Below are 22,909 nucleotides of genomic sequence, written 5' to 3' on the forward strand. Positions count from 1 at the left end.
TTTACAAAAATGAAATTTATTTCTTAAATCAAACACACACGTGGTCAATGGTCATGCAAGGGTTGGTAAAAATGAAGTTAATGTTATTGTTGAACCTGAAACTAGAATCCACATAGTCTCCCTCCCCCCCCCCCCCCCCCCTCTCTCTCTCTCTCTGGCATACAATTTAATATTAGACACAAATATTGGTCTTATTCTAATAATTAAAATATATAAAACAAAAGTTGAATTCAAGGGCACTTTGACGTATTAAGGCATTTCTGGTCTCAATGGGACATCTAATCATTCTGACTATCTTTTGAAATGGCAACAAATCAACGTGCAGTGTTAACTTCCACAGTACAGAAAACAAAGTTAAGAGTAAGGATTCACAGGGACTAAGCCCGTTTTGGGCCCGAACTCTGTTCTACCATGAATATAGATATTTATGGTATCACATAGTTCGGGCCCAAAACAGGCTTAGACCCTGTGGAAGGATCAGTTTGGTTTAGAATATACAATATATACATTGTATATTATTTAGAGAAAACCTGTCGTGACTTAGACAGATGTTTGTATTGTACTGTTAAACATAAATATTTGCCTTGACCTGGATCTAAACTAATGGGGGTCACGAGTTTGCGGTGCTGGCATTTCTTAAGGCCTAAATTTAAGCATTTTCTTTCTTTCTTGCTACATAGTCCGTTACGCTTGTTAGAAATCTAATTTAGGTTGACCACAATAACAAAATTAGGAATGAATTAGCTTTGGCATTCGAAGGATATATATATCAGTTTTATCAGATGGTCACGAACTTGAATCGGATGCTTTGAATTAAACAAATGATATGTACACCATGCGACTGAGTGGAGGTCAAGACAAGAAGTGGGATATTTGTAAACTATAAAGAGAACCCCTCTTACTGCCCTGTATCGATACCTTCCAGTGAAAACTTTTAAGTGCATATAGATAAACATCGGCTAACAACTTTATCTAATACAGACATCAAATTCGTTACTCCTGGGCATCTCTGAAGATGACACACGTGCAGTTACATAGATTTTAATAATATACTAATGAATTCATCGGCCTTAAACTATTCAACAAGTGTTCTCATTCTAATACATGCTAAAGGTGACATTTGCTGTACCAACACAATTTTAATCATTTCCAACCAAACTATGTAAGAAAATACAGAAACTACATAAGTACTAAAGACGAAACTGATGCGGGTCTGTGAATGAACTGGCATCAGAATCACATACTGCTCTACTGGTGTATGATAAGATGCAACGAGTCTTTTAAAAACCTGTAAATAAAGAAAATTAAATGATCTCATGCTAAAAAGGTCGTTGGCGTCTTGCACTGCAAATGATTACGTTGGTAATGAAAATATCAAATATTGATATACCGTTCACCTCTGAGTACGGTGACCACGAATAATTATCGCTCCAGTCGCAGACGATGTGGTGTCACGTGACCCATTAATAGACATCTTCGCCACTTTACAACCGGCCAATCATGCCTTGTGCAATATGTTCTAATGCTTGTCAAAGATCCATATTTTATATGTTCGTAGTAAATGCATCGGTCATGAGCGATTCGTGTGCGTCTGAAGAAGCCCATAAGACTTCAAAAGAGGCAGAAGAAGGTGTGTTTCTTGGCCCCGCCTCTGCTGGATCCATGAGTTGATTTTTCTTTTAACTAGATATAAGAGCATGGATGATTTATTATGTTAAGTACGTTCAGTCGATTCATCACATTTTCAAAGTTTTAAACCCTCAGTGCCCGGAGTGAGGAAGAGGCATTACTTCGCCTTACAAGCTAGGTAAGTGGAATTTTATTCAGATCATTTTACATGGTAATTTAAAGCCATTTACAGTTTTGGGTCAGGAAAAATTGAAACAGCGTACATTAATGGACACATAAAGATGAATAACACGAAATGTCATTACTGAAGAATCGGAACATCAGTGAAATGTACACGTTTGGGACGTCTTTCAGATTGCTGACCATTTTGTAAAATTTGAAAAATGAGAAGCAAACTGTTTTGTTGAGAAAATAAATGGCAGAGATTGACTGATTGTATATTATTTACCGTACCTTTCGAGAATGTTTTACTCATATGGAGACAGCTACACTCCTACATAGAGTACAGTTGTATCTATAGTGTCAATGTGCAGGTATCGTTCAAATAAGAAAAAACTCGATACCAAAGCCTGAGACCGTTCATTAATCAAGTTGAAACTTGGAGAGGTTAAACCAACCATTTGTGAAATTGATGTAAAGATTTTCTGATCGAGCAGTAGATTGAGTGACTGACTAGAGCTACTTTTCTGATAGACGAAAAGCATCGTAAGACTCGTTATATAGTCAATATCTATTTATAGTTAGTTTACTTGTCTGTAGTAACTTCACTTGTCCATGTTTACAGTAATTTTACTTGTCTATAGTCAGTTTACTTGTCTGTAGTCAGTTTACTTGTCTGTAGTCAGTGTACTTGTCTATAGTCAGTTTACCTGTCTGTAGTCAGTTTACCTGTTTGTAGTCAGTTAACCTGTCTGTAGTCAGTTTACTTGGCTGTAGTTACTCTATTTATCTGTAGTCAGTTAACTTGTCTGTAGTCAGTTTACTTGTCTGTAGTCAGTTTACTTGTCTGTAGTCAGTTTACTTGTCTATAGTCAGTTTAATTATCTATAATCAGTTAACTTGTCAGTAGTCAGTTAACTTGTCTGTAGTCAGTTTACTTGTCTGTAGTCAGTTTACTTGTCTATAGTCAGTTTACCTGTCTGTAGTCAGTTTACTTGTCTACAGTCAGTTTACCTGTCTGTAGTCAGTTTACCTGTCTATAGTCAGTTTACTTGTCTGTAGTCAGTTAACTTGTCTGCAGTCACTTTACTTAATAAGGTACATTGATCTTGATCCATTTATTTTACGCAAACTGTAGAATTTTTGTCATGTATTCAGTCGGAAAATAAACAAATAGGCTATTCAGTTGTGTGCGTAAATGAAATGAATAGACATGTACGAATTTTGTAAAATTATAAAGTAAGCAAACACTGATCTTTAAATCGAAAAGAAACCCAATAGCTAGCTTGGCCTTGTTTACATAGCTCATTTTATGTCTATACGTGTAAGTGCCAACATATCAGATCCCTACCGTCCTAAAAACTTTCAAAATGTAAGTACATTTACTAATTTTACGTATATAAAATGAGGAAAAATAGAATATTAAAATTTGCTAGTCAAATATTTCATGTACAGTTGTGAAGAGATTTTTTTAACATTCTAATTACGTGTCGCTGATCACATACAGATAGTTATCCGACAGTCAAAATTTAAAACATGGCTTTTTTCATATCAAAATTCAGGGGCGTAGCTTCGTTAGGTTCGAGTAGGCACGTGCCTACACATAATTTTGATAACATATTTGTACAAAAATATGCAAATGATAAAATGTTATACCTCTTAAGCGTTTATCGCATTTTTAAAATCGGGAGAAAATGGAACATGTGCACTGACAAAAGAGCAACGGTTCAGCATATATTGAAAAGTTTACATAGATCTACATAATAAGTTTATAATCCGCCAAAATTCAAACATAATTTCTATTGACTCCGCCACATTGTCATGAGAAGGCCTATAATTAAAAAAAAATCCTATCTTGATCTAGGTTGAGTTTCAATGATTTAAGAAATGAAACTTATAATTCTTTGTTTGATGCATGTATCAAACGAAACATTGGACGGAAAACTTCATCAATGCGTGTAGCCCATTGATGAAAAAGTTTTCCGTCCAATGTTTTGTTTGATACATGCATCAAACAAAGAATTATAAGTTTTATTTCTTATCATCTAATTATGTTTTTAAGATAGACAAACAAATAGTTTCTCCCATCAAAAAGCTTGATCAACGTTTTTGAAATGTCGCGCAGTAATACATATATATGTAAGAATGAAAACAACAACAAACGGCATGGCTGTGCGTTCAGGTGAGGAACAGTTACTGTGCAGATTTAAATGGATTATACGCCCAATTAAAGGTGCAATGGTTAAAAGCTGAATTAAATATAAAGGAGGATAACAAGTGGTGACTGGATTTATGCTGCATTGTGTTGGAGGAGATGTTGAACACTGGTTGTGTCGTTGGAACGGTGGAATGCAACTCGGCTCCATTTCAATATCGAGTAAAAAGTTCAACACCTCTTCATCTACATGTAAAACACACTCGTTGACTGAGCCCCATATAACGCAGTTCAATTTCAATAATATTTACCAGATCAGAAGTCGCCACTTGCTCCGTCATGTTATCGATCTCGTAAAGCAGACGATTCATACCGGGAATTCGTGTAATCTGTCTACTTCTACCAGTAAGGGGTCTACGTCATCAAGTTGACTATTTTGTCACGTCATCGTTTATGAATTGTTTCTTTAAATTAATTTGTATTTTATTCATATCTTTAGTTGTGCTTATTTTTGATAGCAATGAAAAACAAAAATCAAACGAATGCATGTCGTTATATAAAATGCTTGTGTAGAAAATCCCGTTCTATAAATAGCGCTAAAATTAGAACGGGGAAGACGCATTCCATAGAAAAGTAGTCCCGCGTGCTTAGTGCAGATGAACTCCGAACGAAATGTTGACAGAGAAATCAAACGAATTTTTCAACCAATCAGCATCGTTGTTAAGTCATCACTTTAAAAGTTATTAAATGATTCAAGATTCCGGATAATATCAAAGTTGAATTTATAACATCAAAATGGCCCCAAAGTCACAGATTTTGAATTCCCATCCAGATTACAGAACATGTGTGTATGAACATTAGAAAAGATTTTTCTAAAGAAATGTGAAAAATTATTTGGTTCAGAATGAACAGAAAATAGGGAAATGAAAATTCATTATTTGCACTATTTCTATTTATCTATCTATTAGTGATATTTAATTATCAAAAATGCAATATTGAATAACAATAATTACTCAAAAATGAAATTGAGGAGGATATAAACACCAAATACTATAATTCATTAGACAAACAGCCAGGCCTCGACCGATCTCTACGATCTAGATATCGACGTAGAATAACAGAATCATTCTAAAGGAGGAGGGGGTGTTAGTGTTCGTGTATTTCAAAGTATAGATGTAAGTTATATTATTTGATATTTACAAACTCCTGTCATTTCATCTTCTATCACATTAATAATACCTGTATAAAAACCATTGTGATGAAATACCAATTAATGCGTCAAGCCCAGCTTGTCTACATTTTAGTTCAAATATGCTCCCCTGATTTGTGAAACACATTCAAATAAATTGTCCCAACGAAACCACCTGAAAACTATGTAAATGCACGATATTTAGTTCACACCTTATTTTAAATTAATTTGATGCGCAAATTAAAGTAAATCATCCCTTATTTTTCTAAAATTTCTCGCCATCCCACCCCAGTGATAAGAAGAGGAGACTAACTCCACTCCACCCCCACCCCCCACCCCCTTTCAGTGCTTCTCGCCACTGCACCGTGAAACCTAAATTGCCTACACATTAAAACAGTGCTAGCTACGCCCCATATTAATTCATTTGTCTACGAATATAACATTGAAATCATATTTAGGAATTAACATAGCCATTAATTCACAATAATGTAAATAGTGCCATTTCCGGGATTTTCTCGATTCTTGTGTTTATTTGTCTTTTCTGCTCCATTGACGTCAACATGACACTAAGGGACAATGTGAATGTTATTATATGTATTCTCGATCAGGGATCATAGCTTTATAGTGTCAGGTCCTTTAGGATTGACGGTGTGACACAACAAAACTTTTATTATGTTCCGAAGACTGCAAGACTGGGTGAGTATCCCTCATCTGATTGTTTATAATATCGGGCCACAGCTCTCACCCTCTGTCTTTTTGTGAATTGCATATTTTGAAGCGTGTAAAAACACAAACCGGTTACGTCTCATTTGTGTGCATTCCGGATCTCGGTGCCCGCTTATTATCGTAATGTACAATTATATATAGTACCGAGAATGTGTTTACGATATAAAAATATGTCGTAGATGCATGTAACACGTAGAAATTAGAATGTATTTTAAGTCAGTGAGGATAGAAACAGCCGCTGCTATGCACCTAGTTATGTGACATTCATTAAACGCAAACCACAGGGGCTTGTTCCCGTTAAAAAGATGAAAGCAATACAAAGTGTTAGACATGAATGTAAAATGGATTTCAGTCGTTGTGAAACAAAGGTTACAAGACCAATTTATTCAAAAATGGTTCCGTGATATCAACGACTCATCAAAAGGCAGAATATTTAAGATCAGCTTTAGTTATGAAAATTATATCAACATATTGCCACACAAACTTAGAAAGATTTTTATGAAATTCCGAACTTCAAATCAAAGTGGTGACTGGGAGATGGTACAACATCCCTCTCAATGAAAGTGTTTGTAAATTATGTAACTTAGGACATACTGCTGATGAATTTCATTTTATTCTTGAATGTAAAGAACTAACGAAATTAAGAAAGAAATATTTAAATACTAGATACTGTACATCACCAAATGTCACAAAGTTTTGCGAACTTACGTCTATTAACTTTACAACATTAAAAAAATCTATGTATGTATAATTGTTTATTTCTGAAATATACTAGTAGTCGGATAGTCTGTCCTCCATGCCTTCCATGTCTCTTTCACTTATAACATACTTTGTATATATATTGTATATATAAGCCCACATATTATCTCTTGTACATGTATATACATGTACCTCTGACGAGTGTATACTTACTTACTTACCGTTACATGGTTTGACTGAATGAACTGAACTTGATCTTTCTACGGGGTTTGGGGGAATTTGTTTAAAATTCAAATGAAGCAAAGAACTGAATTTGAGTAACGTTTGACACCAATAGTTTTACTGCTTATATAAGGAAATAATTTTAGCTGACAAAATCAGTTGACAAAGCATTCGGGGTATGATTTAGTTGGTAATAGTTAATCAGTTGACAAAGCATTCGGGGTATGATTTAGTTAGTAATAGATACGGTGGTGAATCCTTTCAGAGCAGTATTTGATCCTTATAAACGAATTCCTGGGTTTTCTCCGAAAATTCATGATTGTTTTTAAATAATTTGTTTTAGGTTTTATGTTGTTTTGTTCGTTCTTTATTAGTAATTTACTATATTTTGCTTAAATCACCACAGTTTAGTTTTGAAATGTGGAACAATAGTATCCTCTCAATAGTTTAGGCCAAAAATATATTTTTGTTTCCTGTTACCAAAGCAAAGAAATTCCAAGTAGGTAGGTGGTTTTTTTAAAGGGCTTTGGGGGATGATTTATACAACTTTAAGAATAGGACCTAAACTCAGAACTAAGTAACAAGAATTAATCAAGCAAAGCATATGTCACAGTCTCAGGCCGAAAAGTTTATAAGTTGTACCCTGAACCACAAATGCAGCATTATACATATACATGTCTAGAGTAAAACCCAACGACTAAAACAAAGTGTAAAAGACAAGGGTATAGCACTATACACTGTATATGTACTGTATACATGTCTTAACCACACAACAGCTTGTAGTATAATAGTTTTTATATGTAGTCCAGTTGTTTGATTAAATCTGATCATTTTACGCAAATTTGTTTTTCAAAGTGAAAACCTCCCGTTTACCGTCGGAGACTGCAAATATTTTATAATCTTTACCCAGCATCGTAGCCGCATTTCCCCCTTTATATAACTGGAACTTCTAAACGGTATCATTCCCAATACCAAATATCATCGATTTCCCCCAGTTTTGAGCTTAAAATGCCCAGCAACAAACCGTTGTGACATTGTAATATTAGAGGCTCGTACATCCACTTTGTATGAAATATCGCATGCGTTATCTTCACTTCCTCTTTTAAAGATAGAAACCGAAAAAATGGCGCCCGTTTGTTAAATGTGATAATTGTTATGGTTTATTATACCCCCTGAACGAAGTTCTGGGGGTATATAGGAATCACTCTGTCTGTCTGTCTGTCTGTCTGTCTGTCCGTCCGTCCGTCTGTCTGTCTGTGCAGATTCGTGTCCGGGCCATAACTTCTTAATTGTTCTTTGACTTAGGCCTTCATTGGCATGTACCTTCATGACCTCCATATGACCTTGACCTCAAGGTCAAAATTTAAGGTTTTTACAATGGATTCGTGTCACGGTCATGACTTCTTTGTTCTTTGACATAGGCATATCATATTTGACACATGAGTGTATCACCATGAGACTATGTGTCATGTACATTCATGACCTCTTTATGACTTTGACCTTTGATCTCAAGGTCAAAATCATAGGTTTATGCCATGGATTTGTGTTCGGACTATATTTTCCATTTTCTTCTACATAGGCATACCATATTTTGACACTCAGGAAAGAGGTAATTTATACCTATTAACAACACCCTTTGGGAGATAGGGGTAAGCGGGGGGGGGGGGGGGTATTCTTAGTGAGCATTGCTCACAGTACATCCTGTTCAGGGTTAGTTTTAAAATAATTGCCATTTGTTTATGATATCATTAAAAAAAATCCCCAATTTGTTCTATTTTCACGCTATTTTCCTCAAGTGAATGGTAGAATTGTGTGGTGTTGACCACAAATATTAAAGAAAGTACTCGTAAATGGTGTAGTTATTGATTTCTCACTGTGATGACTACAGCCTTTCAATGTTAACCGCAGTACAAAAGACACCAGGTACAACAACCATTTTGCACCCGCGCATCGCAATTTTACTAAATAAAATTTATCGCTTATTATAAATCAATATTTCTCCAGAAGTCGCACGAGGTGGGGTCACAATTAGGGGTAGTTTGATATATGCACAGGCACCTTGGGCATGGATCAGGCTGTCGAAGGGACACATTAAACGATACAGACAGTCAGACGGAAAACAGGGTAGAGTTAACAATTTTGAGCAATAGAAGGGCAGTTAATTACGTTACGATGAATTAAAGACTAGACTTTTTGACATCATAAACAGTTGCTTCTTCAACAAAAATGGAAAACGCAAATATTCCTATCTAGTGATCAGTCATCCCAAAAATTTGTTAAACGCCACGTGCACTCTGATTCCATTCACAAGTACTCTGAAGTTAAAATAAGAAATATGCTGAAGATCCTCATTGACAATATATTCGTGGTCTTTGGTGATCAGGTCTTCCAACAGTCTGTTGGAATCACCATGGACACGAATTGAGCTCCTTTGTTAGCTTACCTGTTTTTATATTCCTATAAAGCTGAAATTATTCAAAAACTTCTACACGAGAAGAGGAAATCGGTTGCTGTGGCCTTCAATTCGGCATTTCGATATATCGACGACGTATTATCTATTAACAATAATAATTTTCATGCATATGTCGATTCGATATATCCCAGTGAACTCGAAATAAAAGACACCACAAAGTTGCTCACTTCTGCTTCATACTTAGATATTTTATTGAAAGTAGATATTAACGGCAAACTGACAACTCAACTTTATGACAAACTGGATGATTTCAGCTTCTCCATCGGCAACTTTCCATATTTATGTAGCAATATTCCATTATCACCTGCATATGCTATGGTGTTTATATCTCTCAATTGATTCGATATACTGGAGCTAATTGTTCTTTTTATGGTCAGTTTTTAAATCGAAGCAGGTTATTGACAATTTGATGGTGCAGGGGTTTCAACAGTCTCGTTTAAAGTCAGCATTTCGCAAATAGTATGGTCATTATAACGATCTAGTTTGCCAATACAATCTATCATTCAATGGATCAAATGCTGTCTGATGTGTTTCATACCGATTATTAGGCCGTTCTTGGCATACTGATTTTGACAACGGATAACTCCGTTTACCTGATCAAGATATAGGGCTCACGACGGGTGTGACCGATCGACAGGGGATACTTACTCCTCCTAGGCACCTGATCCCACCTCTGGTATATCCAGGGGTCCGTGTTTGCGTAACTCTCTAATTTGTATTGCTTATAGGAGTTATGAGATTGATCACTGTTCTTTATCTTCACCTTTCATGTTTAACATCAAATCACCATTCAGAACGAATATATACAGTAACTTCCATGGTGAACTGTTTCTAATAATATTTTTCTCGCGTCCTTGCACACAACGACCATAAACGTCACTCTTTCATATATATGCACTAGAAAATCATATTTTTTCTCTCCTTACATCCAGTATACCAGTACTCCTATAATACCCATACATAATTTTTCGAAATTGTCAAATGGTATTATTTTTCATAATTTATCATACTGACAAAACTTTGATCTAATTTTTAATGTTAAACTACATGTAAAATACTATTTAATACGGCACATGTACCCATTCTTTCACCAGAGGGTATATTATGCAAGCTTCTCTTAATGTTCGTAGCACACGGAACTTTGGGTAGAGAATGACGCATACCTTTAAAAAAAACTCATGAACTCGTTCATTTATTTCGTCATATTTATATTACTGTTGCAATAATAATCATACCATTCATTTTTAACAAATTCAGTGTTTGAATTACAAATTGCACGTCAGAGTCTTGTATTTTTGGGCATTCAAAATTGTAACAAGATTAACTGTTGAAGCAAGAACCAAAAAAAAAAAAAAAAAAAAAAAAAAAAAAAAAAAATGACAGCGCCCATTTAGATCACAAAATTTTCAGTGAACGTATGTAGAGATTATCTCTTTTCTTTTGTTAATTTTGTCACACACACCCCTTTTATATACGTGTTACCTTTAAAGTCTTGCTTCGCGGACGGGCTTTCAAGTCCGTCTGAGCTTCGCTCGGTATAATCACCGATAACGAAACTTTTACTCATACGTAATAGAGATAAAAATAACATTTTCCGATAATCTGAAACATAAGTTAAAAAAAATACGTTGATCCCAGATCAGAAAAAATAAGGTGGGGGTGGAGGTTGCATAATCCATGCCCCAAGGCCTGTGGTTTGACATAGATTTATTCTAACGAATGTACGTCACTGTATACTTTAAGGCCATTCTCCAATAGTGCAAATACTGGTTAGTTTATCTAGAATTTTATCACACAGTTCAGGATATATCAGTACCAGCCAGGGTCTTATATGCACAGTTTCGATTTCATATGACATTTGGAGAAATAGTGTTGAAGGAGGGGGGACTCTGGCTTCAAGTGGGCCCAGGCGAGAGTTAAAGTAAAGATATTGAAAAATACATTAACAATTCCAGTCTGACGGCTGATTCATTTAAGACCTTGGGGAGGGAATTTTATTCATTATACACCCCCCCCCCCCCCCGCAAACGAAGTTTGGGGGTATACTGGAATCACCCTGTCCGTCCGTTTGTCCGTAGACATTATTTGTCCAGAGGATATCTTTAACACCAATGAACAGATTTCATTAAAACTTTATGTATATCTTATATTAATGATGAAGTTGTGCACCTGCTATTTTGATTGAGATATTTTAATATTCATGAAGTTATGGATATTTTTTCCCATTTTAAGGGGGGGGGGTGTCAGTTTCCAGGGTATATTTTAAAAACCAATGAACATATTTGATTCAAATTTTGTGTACATATTATATATGTAATGAAGTTGTATTACTGCAATTTTTATCGAGAGTCATTAACTGTCAAGGAAATTATGGATATTTACATTTTACGGGTGTTTTTTCAACTTCATTGCTTCGTCATTGTTTTTACATTCTGTAATGATCTGTTCTTTCACAGAGACAACTGCATTAGTTTAGGAGAGGGTATAATGGAATCATCAGTCCATTTGTCCTGTCCATATGTTTGTGGATGATTTTGTTGATGAAAAATATGTCGTTTTCTGGCTCAAGATTATTTATCAAATACTTATTAGTGGAAACCACTGTGTGTTGTATCCTCGCACCTAAAATTGTGATTTCTCATTTCGATATGAACAGATTAGGGCAAAATATACTAGTATATCTTTATTAAATATGACATCTAAAAGATACACAGTATCGTTAATTTGTTGACTTGGAACATTCCTCGAACTTTTTTGATTGGACTCAATATTTCCGTGAAAAACAAGTGATAAAGCTAAAAAGTTGAGAAAATCAAACTCATTTGAGTGTTTATTACCACAACAAAATTCTACTGGAAAACATCGACCACGACTGATACGCAGATGCGCGGAATACAACTCGCCAGATTTTCGGTTAGAAAATTCCCAGGTCGGCGACCTCTAGTCCAGGTCGGTCGGTAACAGGAAACAAAGACATTTTTTTCTTTTAAGTTTGCATTATATAGCGCTGCTAAAATTGCGTACACGAATGCCGAATACAGTTCTGTATGAATAAAAAATAGAAGACAGTTTTTGCCCCGTACGGGCCTCAAAATATCTTATATTTGTATTCGGCGTATGTCGTAAAACCTGTGCTCCTTGAGTGCTCTTGTTTATGTAAAAACAGCTACTTAAAAAGCTTCGTATGGCCTTGAATTGAGACTGAGTTCAAAATGTCCATTTATAGTTTAAAAATTTCCCATATTTTCAATTAAATATCTTTGTCACGACTGTGCATACATCGTCGGCACCATTGTTGCTTAATATAGATTAATTGGAAGAGTTTTTCCGTGTGGGAGGGACAACTTTAGTTTCCGCTAATTTTCAACCAATTATATGCTAATAATGGGGGGTTGTGACTAAAATAACGAACTCTTCTGATGCTGCAACAATTCAATCATGGCCGACACTCTTCGTTTAAACAGGTTGGAAACACTTCCACTATAGCGAGATCTCTCTAAAACGCGATTGTAGATATATCCCGCGCAACCAAGAAAAAACGATGCCCGATACTACCGCAATTATATAAACCAAAACAAAAGTACTCACGATTTGCATTGGATTTCAGCCTCCCTCTCTTACGCTGCAAAGTTAATATGAAATTTCTTGACTGCAATTTGCGCTACGTTGAGTATGTGTTGCACTTAGTCAGCATTGTTTGGGATTTTCAATTAAACAAAACACCCGTTTATGGTATTATCTAATTTCTCCGCACAGTGATATATTCGCGTTTTAGCGAGATCTCGCTATAGGGAAAGTGTTTCCAACCTGTTAATTCATACATCAACTGGAAAATAATATTGAAAAGAAAAAGAATTTCTCCGAGTAACAGACATAGCGGAAAGCGTGGATTGTACACCACCATTTATTATCTCGCAACGAAATGGGTCGGGATATAGTTTAAAAACAACAAAAACAAATCAACAACAAAACCACTATTAACAAACATGAGCAACACTAAATTAAAGTTAAAACCAACGAACCAGTGACTGGGCGTGTGTTTGTTAGTGCTTTTTGTAAACGAGAATCGGCATGGGTGTGACTGGATTAAAATTCGATGTTAGCGTTTTACTGACTGAATGTACGCAGTTTTGATTTATTTACTGTGAATACATGTAAATATTGGGGTTTGAAAGATACAAAAGTTAATCTCTCTTTATGATTCCATTGCATTTAAAGCTTCTTTTAAAGACGTAACTCCCAAAGGAGGAAATTTACGTACGATTGGGTGTTTTGCCACCGAATACAATTTCATTTGTAGTTCTAGTATGATGGCTTTCAATGTCACTATGATTGGGCTTAATTGTATTTCTAAAAATAGCACTCAGAGTAATATTATATATTGAGTACCACCAAGAGTTACTAATATTGAGTACCACTTAGAGTTGCTACATCGAGTACCATGTAGTGTTGCAACATGTTATGTGCCCTTTAGATTGATTGAATATTGTTTTACGTCCCTCTCGAGTATATTTCACTCATATGGAGACGTCACCACTGCCGGTGAAGGGCTGCAAAATTTAGGCCTATGCTCGGCGCTTATGGCTATTGAGCAGAGAGGGATCTTTATCGTGCCACACCTGCTGCAACACGGGACCTCGGTTTTTGCGGTCTCATCCGAAGGACCGCCCTATTTAGTCGCCTCTTACGACAAGCAAGGGGGTACTGAGGACCTATTCTAACCCGGATCTCCACGGGTGTGCCATTTAGAGTTACTACATATTGAGTATCAGCTAGCTTTACTACATGTATATATATAGTACTACATATTGAGTATCAGCAAGCGTTACTATATGAGTATCAGCTAGCGTTACTATATATAGTACTACATATTGAGAATCAACAAGTGTTACTATATATAGTACTACATATTGAGTATCAACTAGCATCACTATATATAGTACTACGTAATGAGTATCAAGTGTTACTATATATAGTACTACATATTGAGTATCAGCTAGCGTTACTATATATAGTACACATATTGAGTATCAGCTAGCATTACTATATATAGTACTACATAATGAGTATCAGCTAGCGTTACTATATATAGTACTACATATTGAGTATTAGCTAGCATTACTATATATAGTACTACATATTGAGTATCAGCAAGCATTACTATATATAGTACTACATATTGAGTATTAGCTAGCATTACTATATATAGTACTACATATTGAGTATCAGCTAGCGTTACTATAGTACTACATATTGAGAATCAGCAAGTGTTACTATATATAGTACTACATATTGAGTATCAGCTAGCATCACTATATATAGTACTACGTAATGAGTATCAACAAGTGTTACTATATATAGTACTACATATTGAGTATCAGCTAGCATTACTATATATAGTACTACATATTGAGTATCAGCTAGCATTACTATATATAGTACTACATAATGAGTATCAGCTAGCATTACTATATATAGTACTACGTAATGAGTATCAACAAGTGTTACTATATATAGTACTACATAATGAGTATCAGCTAGCATTACTATATATGGTACTACATATTGAGTATCAGCTAGCATTACTATATATAGTACTACATAATGAGTATCAGCTAGCATTACTATATATAGTACTACATATTGAGTATCAGTTAGCATTACTATATATAGTACTACATATTGAGTATCAGCTAGCGTTACTATAGTACTACATATTGAGAATCAGCAAATGTTACTATATATAGTACTACATAATGAGTATCAGTTAGCATTACTATATATAGTACTACATATTGAGTATTAGCTAGCATTACTATATATAGTACTACATATTGAGTATCAGCTAGCGTTACTATAGTACTACATATTGAAAATCAGCAAGTGTTACTATATATAGTACTACATATTGAGTATCAGCTAGCATCACTATATATAGTACTACATAATGAGTATCAGCTAGCATTACTATATATAGTACTACGTAATGAGTATCAACAAGTGTTACTATATATAGTACTACATATTGAGTATCAGCTAGCGTTACTATATATAGTACTACATATTGAGTATTAGCTAGCATTACTATATATAGTACTCCATAGTGAGTATCAGCTAGCATCACTATATATAGTACTATATATTGAATATCAGCTTGCATTACTATATATATTACTACATATTAAGTATCAGCTAGCATCACTATATATAGTGCTACATATTGAGTATCAGCTAGCGTTACTATATATAGTACTAAATATTGAGTATCTGCTAGCGTTACTATATATAGTACTACATATTGAGTATCAACTAGCGTCACTAATATTGAGGATACGCTACATAATAAGGAGATAAAATTAAAGTTTTAGAATGTTCTCCATTGTAAGAAATTTTATTACATATAAATCTGTTTTGTACGATTAGGAAAATGATACAGTATGTCCAGACTCAGGTGAGCGTTGTGGACCAGGAATCTGTTTATTCTGCTCCTGTTGTTGTTATAGTGTGCATCACTCGTGAGTTGGGAAAACAAATGTACGGTTTTTAGTAGTAATGTATAATGCTTACAGTAAGAGGGCTGCACCTGACGAGGGTAAGTTTTGCTCTGTGTGCATGAACATTATCGCACCCTTTATATTATGTTTTCTCGAAATGGGGAGCTATGATTCGGAAAAGTTTTTCTAAATTAAAAAAGATATTTCAATATATCTTGGGGATATCGTTTTCAAATTAAGATTGTCATTAAGTTAAAAGGCTTGCAAGTATAAAACTACACTAACCAAGTAATTTTACTTTAGTCTGATCGACATACGTCAATGAATTTAAAATGTCTAATAGTGATTTATATTGATCTCAAAGGTGGTCTACATTTTTTTTTTAAATAATGACATTTCGTGGTGTGTATGTATATGAGAGAGAGAAAGAAAGAGAGAACAATATGAATGTGACCTAACTTCGCATAGACTACCTGTCTGCTAGAAATTGAATATAAGGTTGAAATAGACGATTATTTCAAATATCTAAAAATCAAGCTCCAGATATGTAATTTTTTTTAACATGAAAGGTTATAAATCGATGAAACAGAATTGCACCTTTTAACTAATACTACCTGACTAAATTTTAGAAACTATTCTAATATCAATATTTATCATACCAAATAAATTTTTTTCCCAAAAGGCAGGCCCTTCATCCTCTAGGATTCCTTTGAAAATTCAGTCTGACCCACTCAAATCTTCAAGATGGCCTTAAGGCTGAACACACTGTGTTGTTTAACTGTAGACTATAGTATTGAAAATCTGGATTCACTAAGATGAAACATCTATTTCGAACCTGACAGTTGTGGTATTTAGTTAATGAACTGTTTCCTACGCAAGAATATATCACCGTAAATAGCACTCATTCCGTCAATGCACGCGCCACATCACTAATCATTCTATTGTAATACCAAATTATCATTTTCCATTACTACTTCTGACCTCTGAGCGTCTGAAAATGCTTATATTACGCTGTCATATTCCTGTACGCTAAGACAGTGTTCTCTGTTCGCTGTCGCTCTCGGTAAGAACCATGCACTATATCTTGAAATCGGAGGGAGCTACAGTCACTGGTTACTTTGTCTTTGCTGATTGCGGTTATATTCTTTAGTCTCATTACACCAGGAATAAAAAGGAGAATCCGCACCTATACAATGAAAAATGGCTACCGGTAAATCTGTTAAAATTAGGGGAAATGCTAATTCATTTCAAGCAAAGAAAATTGGGGTTCAGTTGATTGAATGATAAAGTTCCTATATAATTTGTATAAAGTTTGATGGTTGCGGGTAGAGAATATCAGTTTGAAATCAAAATAATATTTCTATACGTCATGACTGTATGTTAGATTAATAATACAATCTGTAAATCTTAATCCATAAGTATGTTTAAAACAACCGTACAGTGTATGTGAATACACAGGTATACATGTTACATGTACACGTATGTCATATAAATTATATATACATGTATACAACATGTACGTACGTAGCGATACAAGTACATTTTTTTGTACTGTGTCACGTTCAGAGAACTTTAAAATAGACGAGAGTTAGTTTTCTTGGTATGGTCATTTATTACACATGTATAGTACACTTTGGGCCAACAATATTGTTAAAATTTATTTACATGAACAATTAATGAAATTTTTAAAGCTATTAGATGGATGCAAATAATTTCTCAGAGTACATCTAATGTCGAAATATCATAAGAACGGTGTCCATACATATTTGCAGTGAACAATTACAAATCGTTATCACTTATTAGGCCGTAATTTACATGTATTAGGGTCCCGCCATATGACGGGTGCTCTATCGTAATTCTATACTTAATCAGTAATTGGATTAAGCAAAGGAAGACCCCATGCGATTTTCAGATTTAGATCGGCCTTGTTTGTAGGACTTCGATTTTTTAAATATTGATAAGGTGATAGTGCTTTCTATGGCGCGTAATAACATGAGTTTACTTGAGGTTTTCATAGAATTTAGTGTTCTGGATCCCGTTTCATCAACCAGCGTATCTAGTTACATAAGCTTAGTTTGGCGTAACTTTCTGATCAGAGGAATATCAGATCTATTAGTTTAGTCGTTACGGAGTTATGAGACTTAGATTTTAAAACTATTGATCAAATGCCTACTTTTTATGGCACGTGTTATCTTCCGAGTCCAGAATAAAAATTAATGGTAGATTGCTTGAAATATGTACATGTATATACTATATTATCATGTATTGTTAATATGTAAATGTGTATTTATTGTGAAAGCAAAAAAAAATAAATGAATTACAAAAAAAATAAAATAATGGTAGATGTTACCAACCATGCCGATTCAACTACCTGGCCTGATAAACGTAGTTCCTGATGGATATACATGTATTCATTGTGGAACTCCTCCTGGCTTGTCATCATTGTGAATATAGGCAAATGAAATTGGGACAAAAGTTTTGCAACTTATACAAATCCACCTCCATGTAACTGTACCTTGGTTTTGATTTATTGATACATTGTATATTGCATTACTTATTGAAACATATACAACCCACTATCATGCGTGACATTCTGGACGATATACAATTCAGCTATTTATCATCCGTGCGATGACCGCATACATCAGGATAGACATGTCAACTGAATAATGAAAACTTCAAAACGATGAATTAATTTTTCAGATGTTTCACGACAATCCATAGAAAGGGGGTGAAAAACTTTAGGACAGGGAGGTGAAGCGCGTGAATCGGCGTTAACCAAATGTGCGACGAAGCGTTCACTCTGTGAACGATTTGTTTCATAAATCATTTTACACATAGTCTTATGGTTCATTAACCATAAACCCAATTTAGCTAACTTCACTGAAAACTCCATATGCAAGTGAACTTTTTTGCTCGAAGTTCGTAGTCTGTCAGTTGACTTTTTACAAGAACGATTGAACCAATTTTACCTAAACGTGGCACAAAGCCTCCTTGGATTTGGAGGATGCCACCATGGGGTAGCCAAGTGTGAGATCGTCTTTCCACTTGTGAGTATGAAGACAAAATTAACGGCATGTTTCTGAAGAAAGGCAATTCAACTTTCTTTAAAAAGGATGTCTTTTTCTAATAATGAATTATAGGAAATAGGGTTGGTTGTTAACTAAAATATCCAAACATACAAAGCTTCCTTAATTATCCATCTAAGATCAGTATTGTATAAACCATTATCGCCGACCACTAAAGGGATTTCACATTATGCATCTACAATACATGTATGTGGTAATTATTTTTTTTAAAGATATCCTCTCAAGAACCACATAATTTGTCAAATTAATATGCAAGAGCACCTCTTATAGTATATTAGCTGCAATAATGTAGCCCTCTCCAAATTTTTTCTCCCCCCCCCTTTTTTTTTGAGAATAAAAAGAATCGAAAATCGGATAAGGTTTTTTTATTTCAGCTATAGAAGTGTACATTCAAGTTTGTTCAAACCGTGAACCTCGGAGTCAGGGTGAGGCCACAAAGATGGGGGTATATATAGAATTTTTACATGGAAATATATAGAATGTTCTTTGAAAATCTAGATCTACAAGATTAGACAATCAGATTCATGTGCAAACATTTTTGAAAATGTATTGTTGAATAAAGTTTGCTATGAGTATGACTTCTGGGGTAAAGATGAGACCACAAGAGGAGTTTAATTTTTCATTTCAAAACCTCATAAAAATTAAAAGTTTCTCTAAAACGACCAGTTCAGTGTTACTGCTGAAACACCTCTTAGTTGATGTGCACTGCATGAATATAAATTGAGAAACAAAATGCAATTGCTCTTTTGTCCAATAAAATAATGAATGGATATCTCTCTTGTTCTATATGATGAATCAATATCTCTTTTGCACAGGCGCTCGATGTTTTAGAATATATGCAATAAAAATTGTCGTCGTATACAAACTATTCACAAGGTATATCACGTCATCATCTTGGTTTTTTCTTTTTTACCAGCTGCATCGCTTACAATTTTCGGCGAAATGATAATTAGACCCCTACCTAGACGTCTAGCAGCAACTCTGTCAAGGTTTTACCTCTCGCATCGTCATGGTGAAAACTGAAAATAAAGTCCATTTATCGGCTATAATCAACCGTCAAATATCGTCTACTGCTTCTCAAATGTGAAAAATCGTTAAAGGGAGGACGGAATTTGACTTCATTATACAAACGAGAATTCCCTTGCTGATGTACCCTCTGATGCTTATGCAGAAAAAAGGGGTGGTACTGAATGCAGGGTAGGGTGCAGCACTCCAAACAATAAAAGTAGTACACAATTGTGTGGTTTTGGAACATGCTAGCCGGCACGGGGAAGTTTAGTCAATCTATCGCAAAACAACATTGGAATTTTCATGACACCTCTCCCCACCACCATCACCACCTTTGACTCTGGGACAACCCACTATGTTTTGTCACCTATTGGGACAACACTGAAAACTGACAGATAAACAGGACAGGACATTTGGATGCATGTCACTGTGAACGCCCTTCTACATGTGTATTGTGAACGTTTCTTAAATTATGTATGAAACTTACTTTCAACTAATTTTGATAGAATGAATACTGAGTAAGTGAAATCATCAAGCTATCAAAAAACTAGATCATATACCATTTGAATTACTTAAGATCCATTTCCTCGCTAAAACATCTTTTCCATTAAGAATTTACTGCTAATCATATTTTGATTTCATCGACTACAGGAAGTAAAGCTATTCCGAAATAAAGTCAACTTCCGTCCTCCCTTTACCAATTTTTCGCATTTGAGAAGCAGTAGACGATATTTGATTGTTGGTTATATCCGATAAATGAACTTTATTTCCAGTTCATCATGGTAAGACCTTGACAGAGTTGCTGCTAGACGGTAGGGGTGTAATTATCATGTTCAATATAACTTTTCGCCAAAATTGGCAAGCGATGCAGCTGGTAAAAAAGAAAACCAAGATGGCGGTGTAATATACCTTGTGAACATTTTATTTACAGGAAGACGTCACAATTTTTTTTTAGGTCACCGGTGACCTATTGCAATTGATTGTCGTCCGTCGTGCCTTAACAATTGAACATTTTTAACTTCTTCTTAATAACTACCCGTCCAGTTCTTTTCAAATTTGGTATGAAGCATCATTGGGACAAGGGGGACATAAATCGTAAATTTCAGGACTCCAGCACCCCTGGGGCCTTAGGGGCGGGGCAAAAACTGCCCCAAATTGACAAATTTTCAAAAGTCTTCTTCTCAAGAACCGCACATATGTAAGAAAAACTAAATGCATAGTGATGTATCTAGGGCCTCTACCAAAATTGTAAATTTCATGATCCCGGGGGTAGGGGTTCTGATCCCAGGGCGGGGCCAAACTTGGTATATAGTGTTTATGTGTAAAGCACTTAGATAACATCGTCTTTAGTGCTATTGATACTAAATTGAAAGTAAATAAATATTTAGAATGAACAGGTAGTCCTTTACCAAAATTGTAAATTTGGTGATCTCAGGGGTAGTGGTTTCGGTATCAGGGCGGGGCCAAAATGTTCAGTTATTAGATGTGTGAACAATATGCATTTTTAACTTCTTCTTGATGACGTCCCGTGGGGATCCGGTTTAGAATAGGTCCTCAGTACCCCTTGCTTGTCGTAAGAGGCGACTAAATGGGGCGGTCCTTCGGATGAGACCGCAAAAACCGAGGCCCCGTGTCACAGCAGGTGTGGCACGATAAAGATCCCTTCCTGCTCAAAGGCCATAAGTACCGAGCATAGGCCTAAATTTTGCAGCCCTTCACCGGCAATGGTGACGTCTCCATATGAGTGAAAAATTCTCGAGAGGGACGTTAAACAATATTCAATCAATCAATCTTCTTGATAACTATCATTCCAATTCTTTTCATGTTTGGTATTAAGCATCTTTGAAACAAGGGGGACATAAATTGTAAATTTCATGATCCCCAGGGTAGGGGTTCTGACCCCAGGGCGGGGCCAAACTTGGTATATAGTGCTAAATAGATAGAGGAGATAGTCTTTTATCAAAATTGTAAATTTGATTTTCTCCAGAGTAAGGGTTCTAACCCCAGGGTTGGGCCAAACTTAGTATATAGTACATGTATGTATGTGTAAGTTTGCTGATACTGTATAAAATCTAAGTGCATAATTAGGAATAGCAGAAAAGGATGTACAAAAAATGATGAATTTCATAACCCAGGGTTATGACTTTAAGATGAGTCCAAATTAGTCATATCTTTTGATGTTTTAACGTTGATACACCTATTATTTAAAGCCTTTCATCAGTGTATGCACTTTTGAAGGCAGTGAAGTTTTAAGACCACATCTTGTTTTATACTGTTGCTGAACATTAGAAATTAGCTTAGATATTCAGAACAGGAATTTTTTTTTTCTAGATTTCATAGCCCATGAAAGTAGTGATACTTTTTCACTGGTATTCAGGTGACCGATAAGGCCTGTGGGCCTCTTGTTCTCTAAAAATATATATTTTTTAAAACGCTCTTTTTTCAATATAATGAATCAATATATCTCTTGTTTAATATCATGAAGTAATATTTTATTATGATGAAGTGATGTTGTCTTTTTACATATGATGAAGTAATTATCTTCCTTATTCTTATTTGCTTCGTAACTGGAAATTCATCAGTTCGAGCCCCGCGCATGCCTTGGCCGCCCAAAACCTAAAATGTAAACATAGGTTGTAATTGCTTCTTTGACTAACGCTCGGGGGCACGTTAAAGAACCCTCACTCTAGCTGCAATAATGTAGCCCTCTCTGATTTTTTTTGGATTTTTTTTTTTTTTAGGGAGAGGGCTACAACTCCTTAGGATCTCCGTAATGGTGCAAATGCGGGAGTGATTCACTCCCGCAACATTTGCGCTCATTCTAAACATTTCCTGACTTTCTTTACGTAAATAAAATGATATTCTATGTTTCTTAGTCAATATATAAATTTACAACCTGCAACTTTAGATTTGTGAGGCTCTATTCTACCGTTTTCAACAATTTCGATAAATCCCAGTTTCTCGATTCATATTTATGCGCCATGTTTGATGTACTGAAGTTTCAACTTCCGGTTGTCAAGTCATTTGCATATGCCATATAAGGTGGTATTTACATCAATGGACAAG

At 35.2% G+C, this 22,909-nt stretch overlaps 1 protein-coding gene and 1 long non-coding RNA gene across 5 annotated transcripts in view; one reads left to right on the top strand and one right to left on the bottom strand.

Annotated features, from left to right (window-relative positions):
• Nucleotides 1-911: 911 nt before the first annotated feature.
• Nucleotides 912-12,975, bottom strand: LOC130046871 (uncharacterized). Its single transcript, XR_008795908.1, has 3 exons — nucleotides 12,841-12,975; nucleotides 1,398-1,683; nucleotides 912-1,288 (listed from the first exon to the last, which is right to left on the bottom strand). It is a non-coding gene; the product is annotated as an uncharacterized LOC130046871 (long non-coding RNA).
• Nucleotides 3,074-22,909, top strand: part of LOC125683620 (solute carrier organic anion transporter family member 4C1-like) — a 40,530-nt gene continuing 20,694 nt past the window's right edge. Inside the window, exon 1 of one of the 4 annotated variants that reach the window (XM_048924976.2) lies at nucleotides 3,074-3,160. In XM_048924976.2, the coding sequence (XP_048780933.2) occupies nucleotides 3,101-3,160 (60 nt within the window). In that variant the 5' untranslated portion in view covers nucleotides 3,074-3,100. Of the gene's footprint in view, nucleotides 3,161-5,576; nucleotides 5,829-20,534; nucleotides 20,626-22,909 lie in introns of those variants that run through there. The other 3 variants (XM_048924970.2, XM_048924971.2, XM_048924973.2) reach the window with 3 other exon arrangements.

This window comes from Ostrea edulis, chromosome 6 (genome assembly GCF_947568905.1).
Source record: "Ostrea edulis chromosome 6, xbOstEdul1.1, whole genome shotgun sequence".
Lineage (NCBI taxonomy): Eukaryota > Metazoa > Mollusca > Bivalvia > Ostreida > Ostreidae > Ostrea > Ostrea edulis.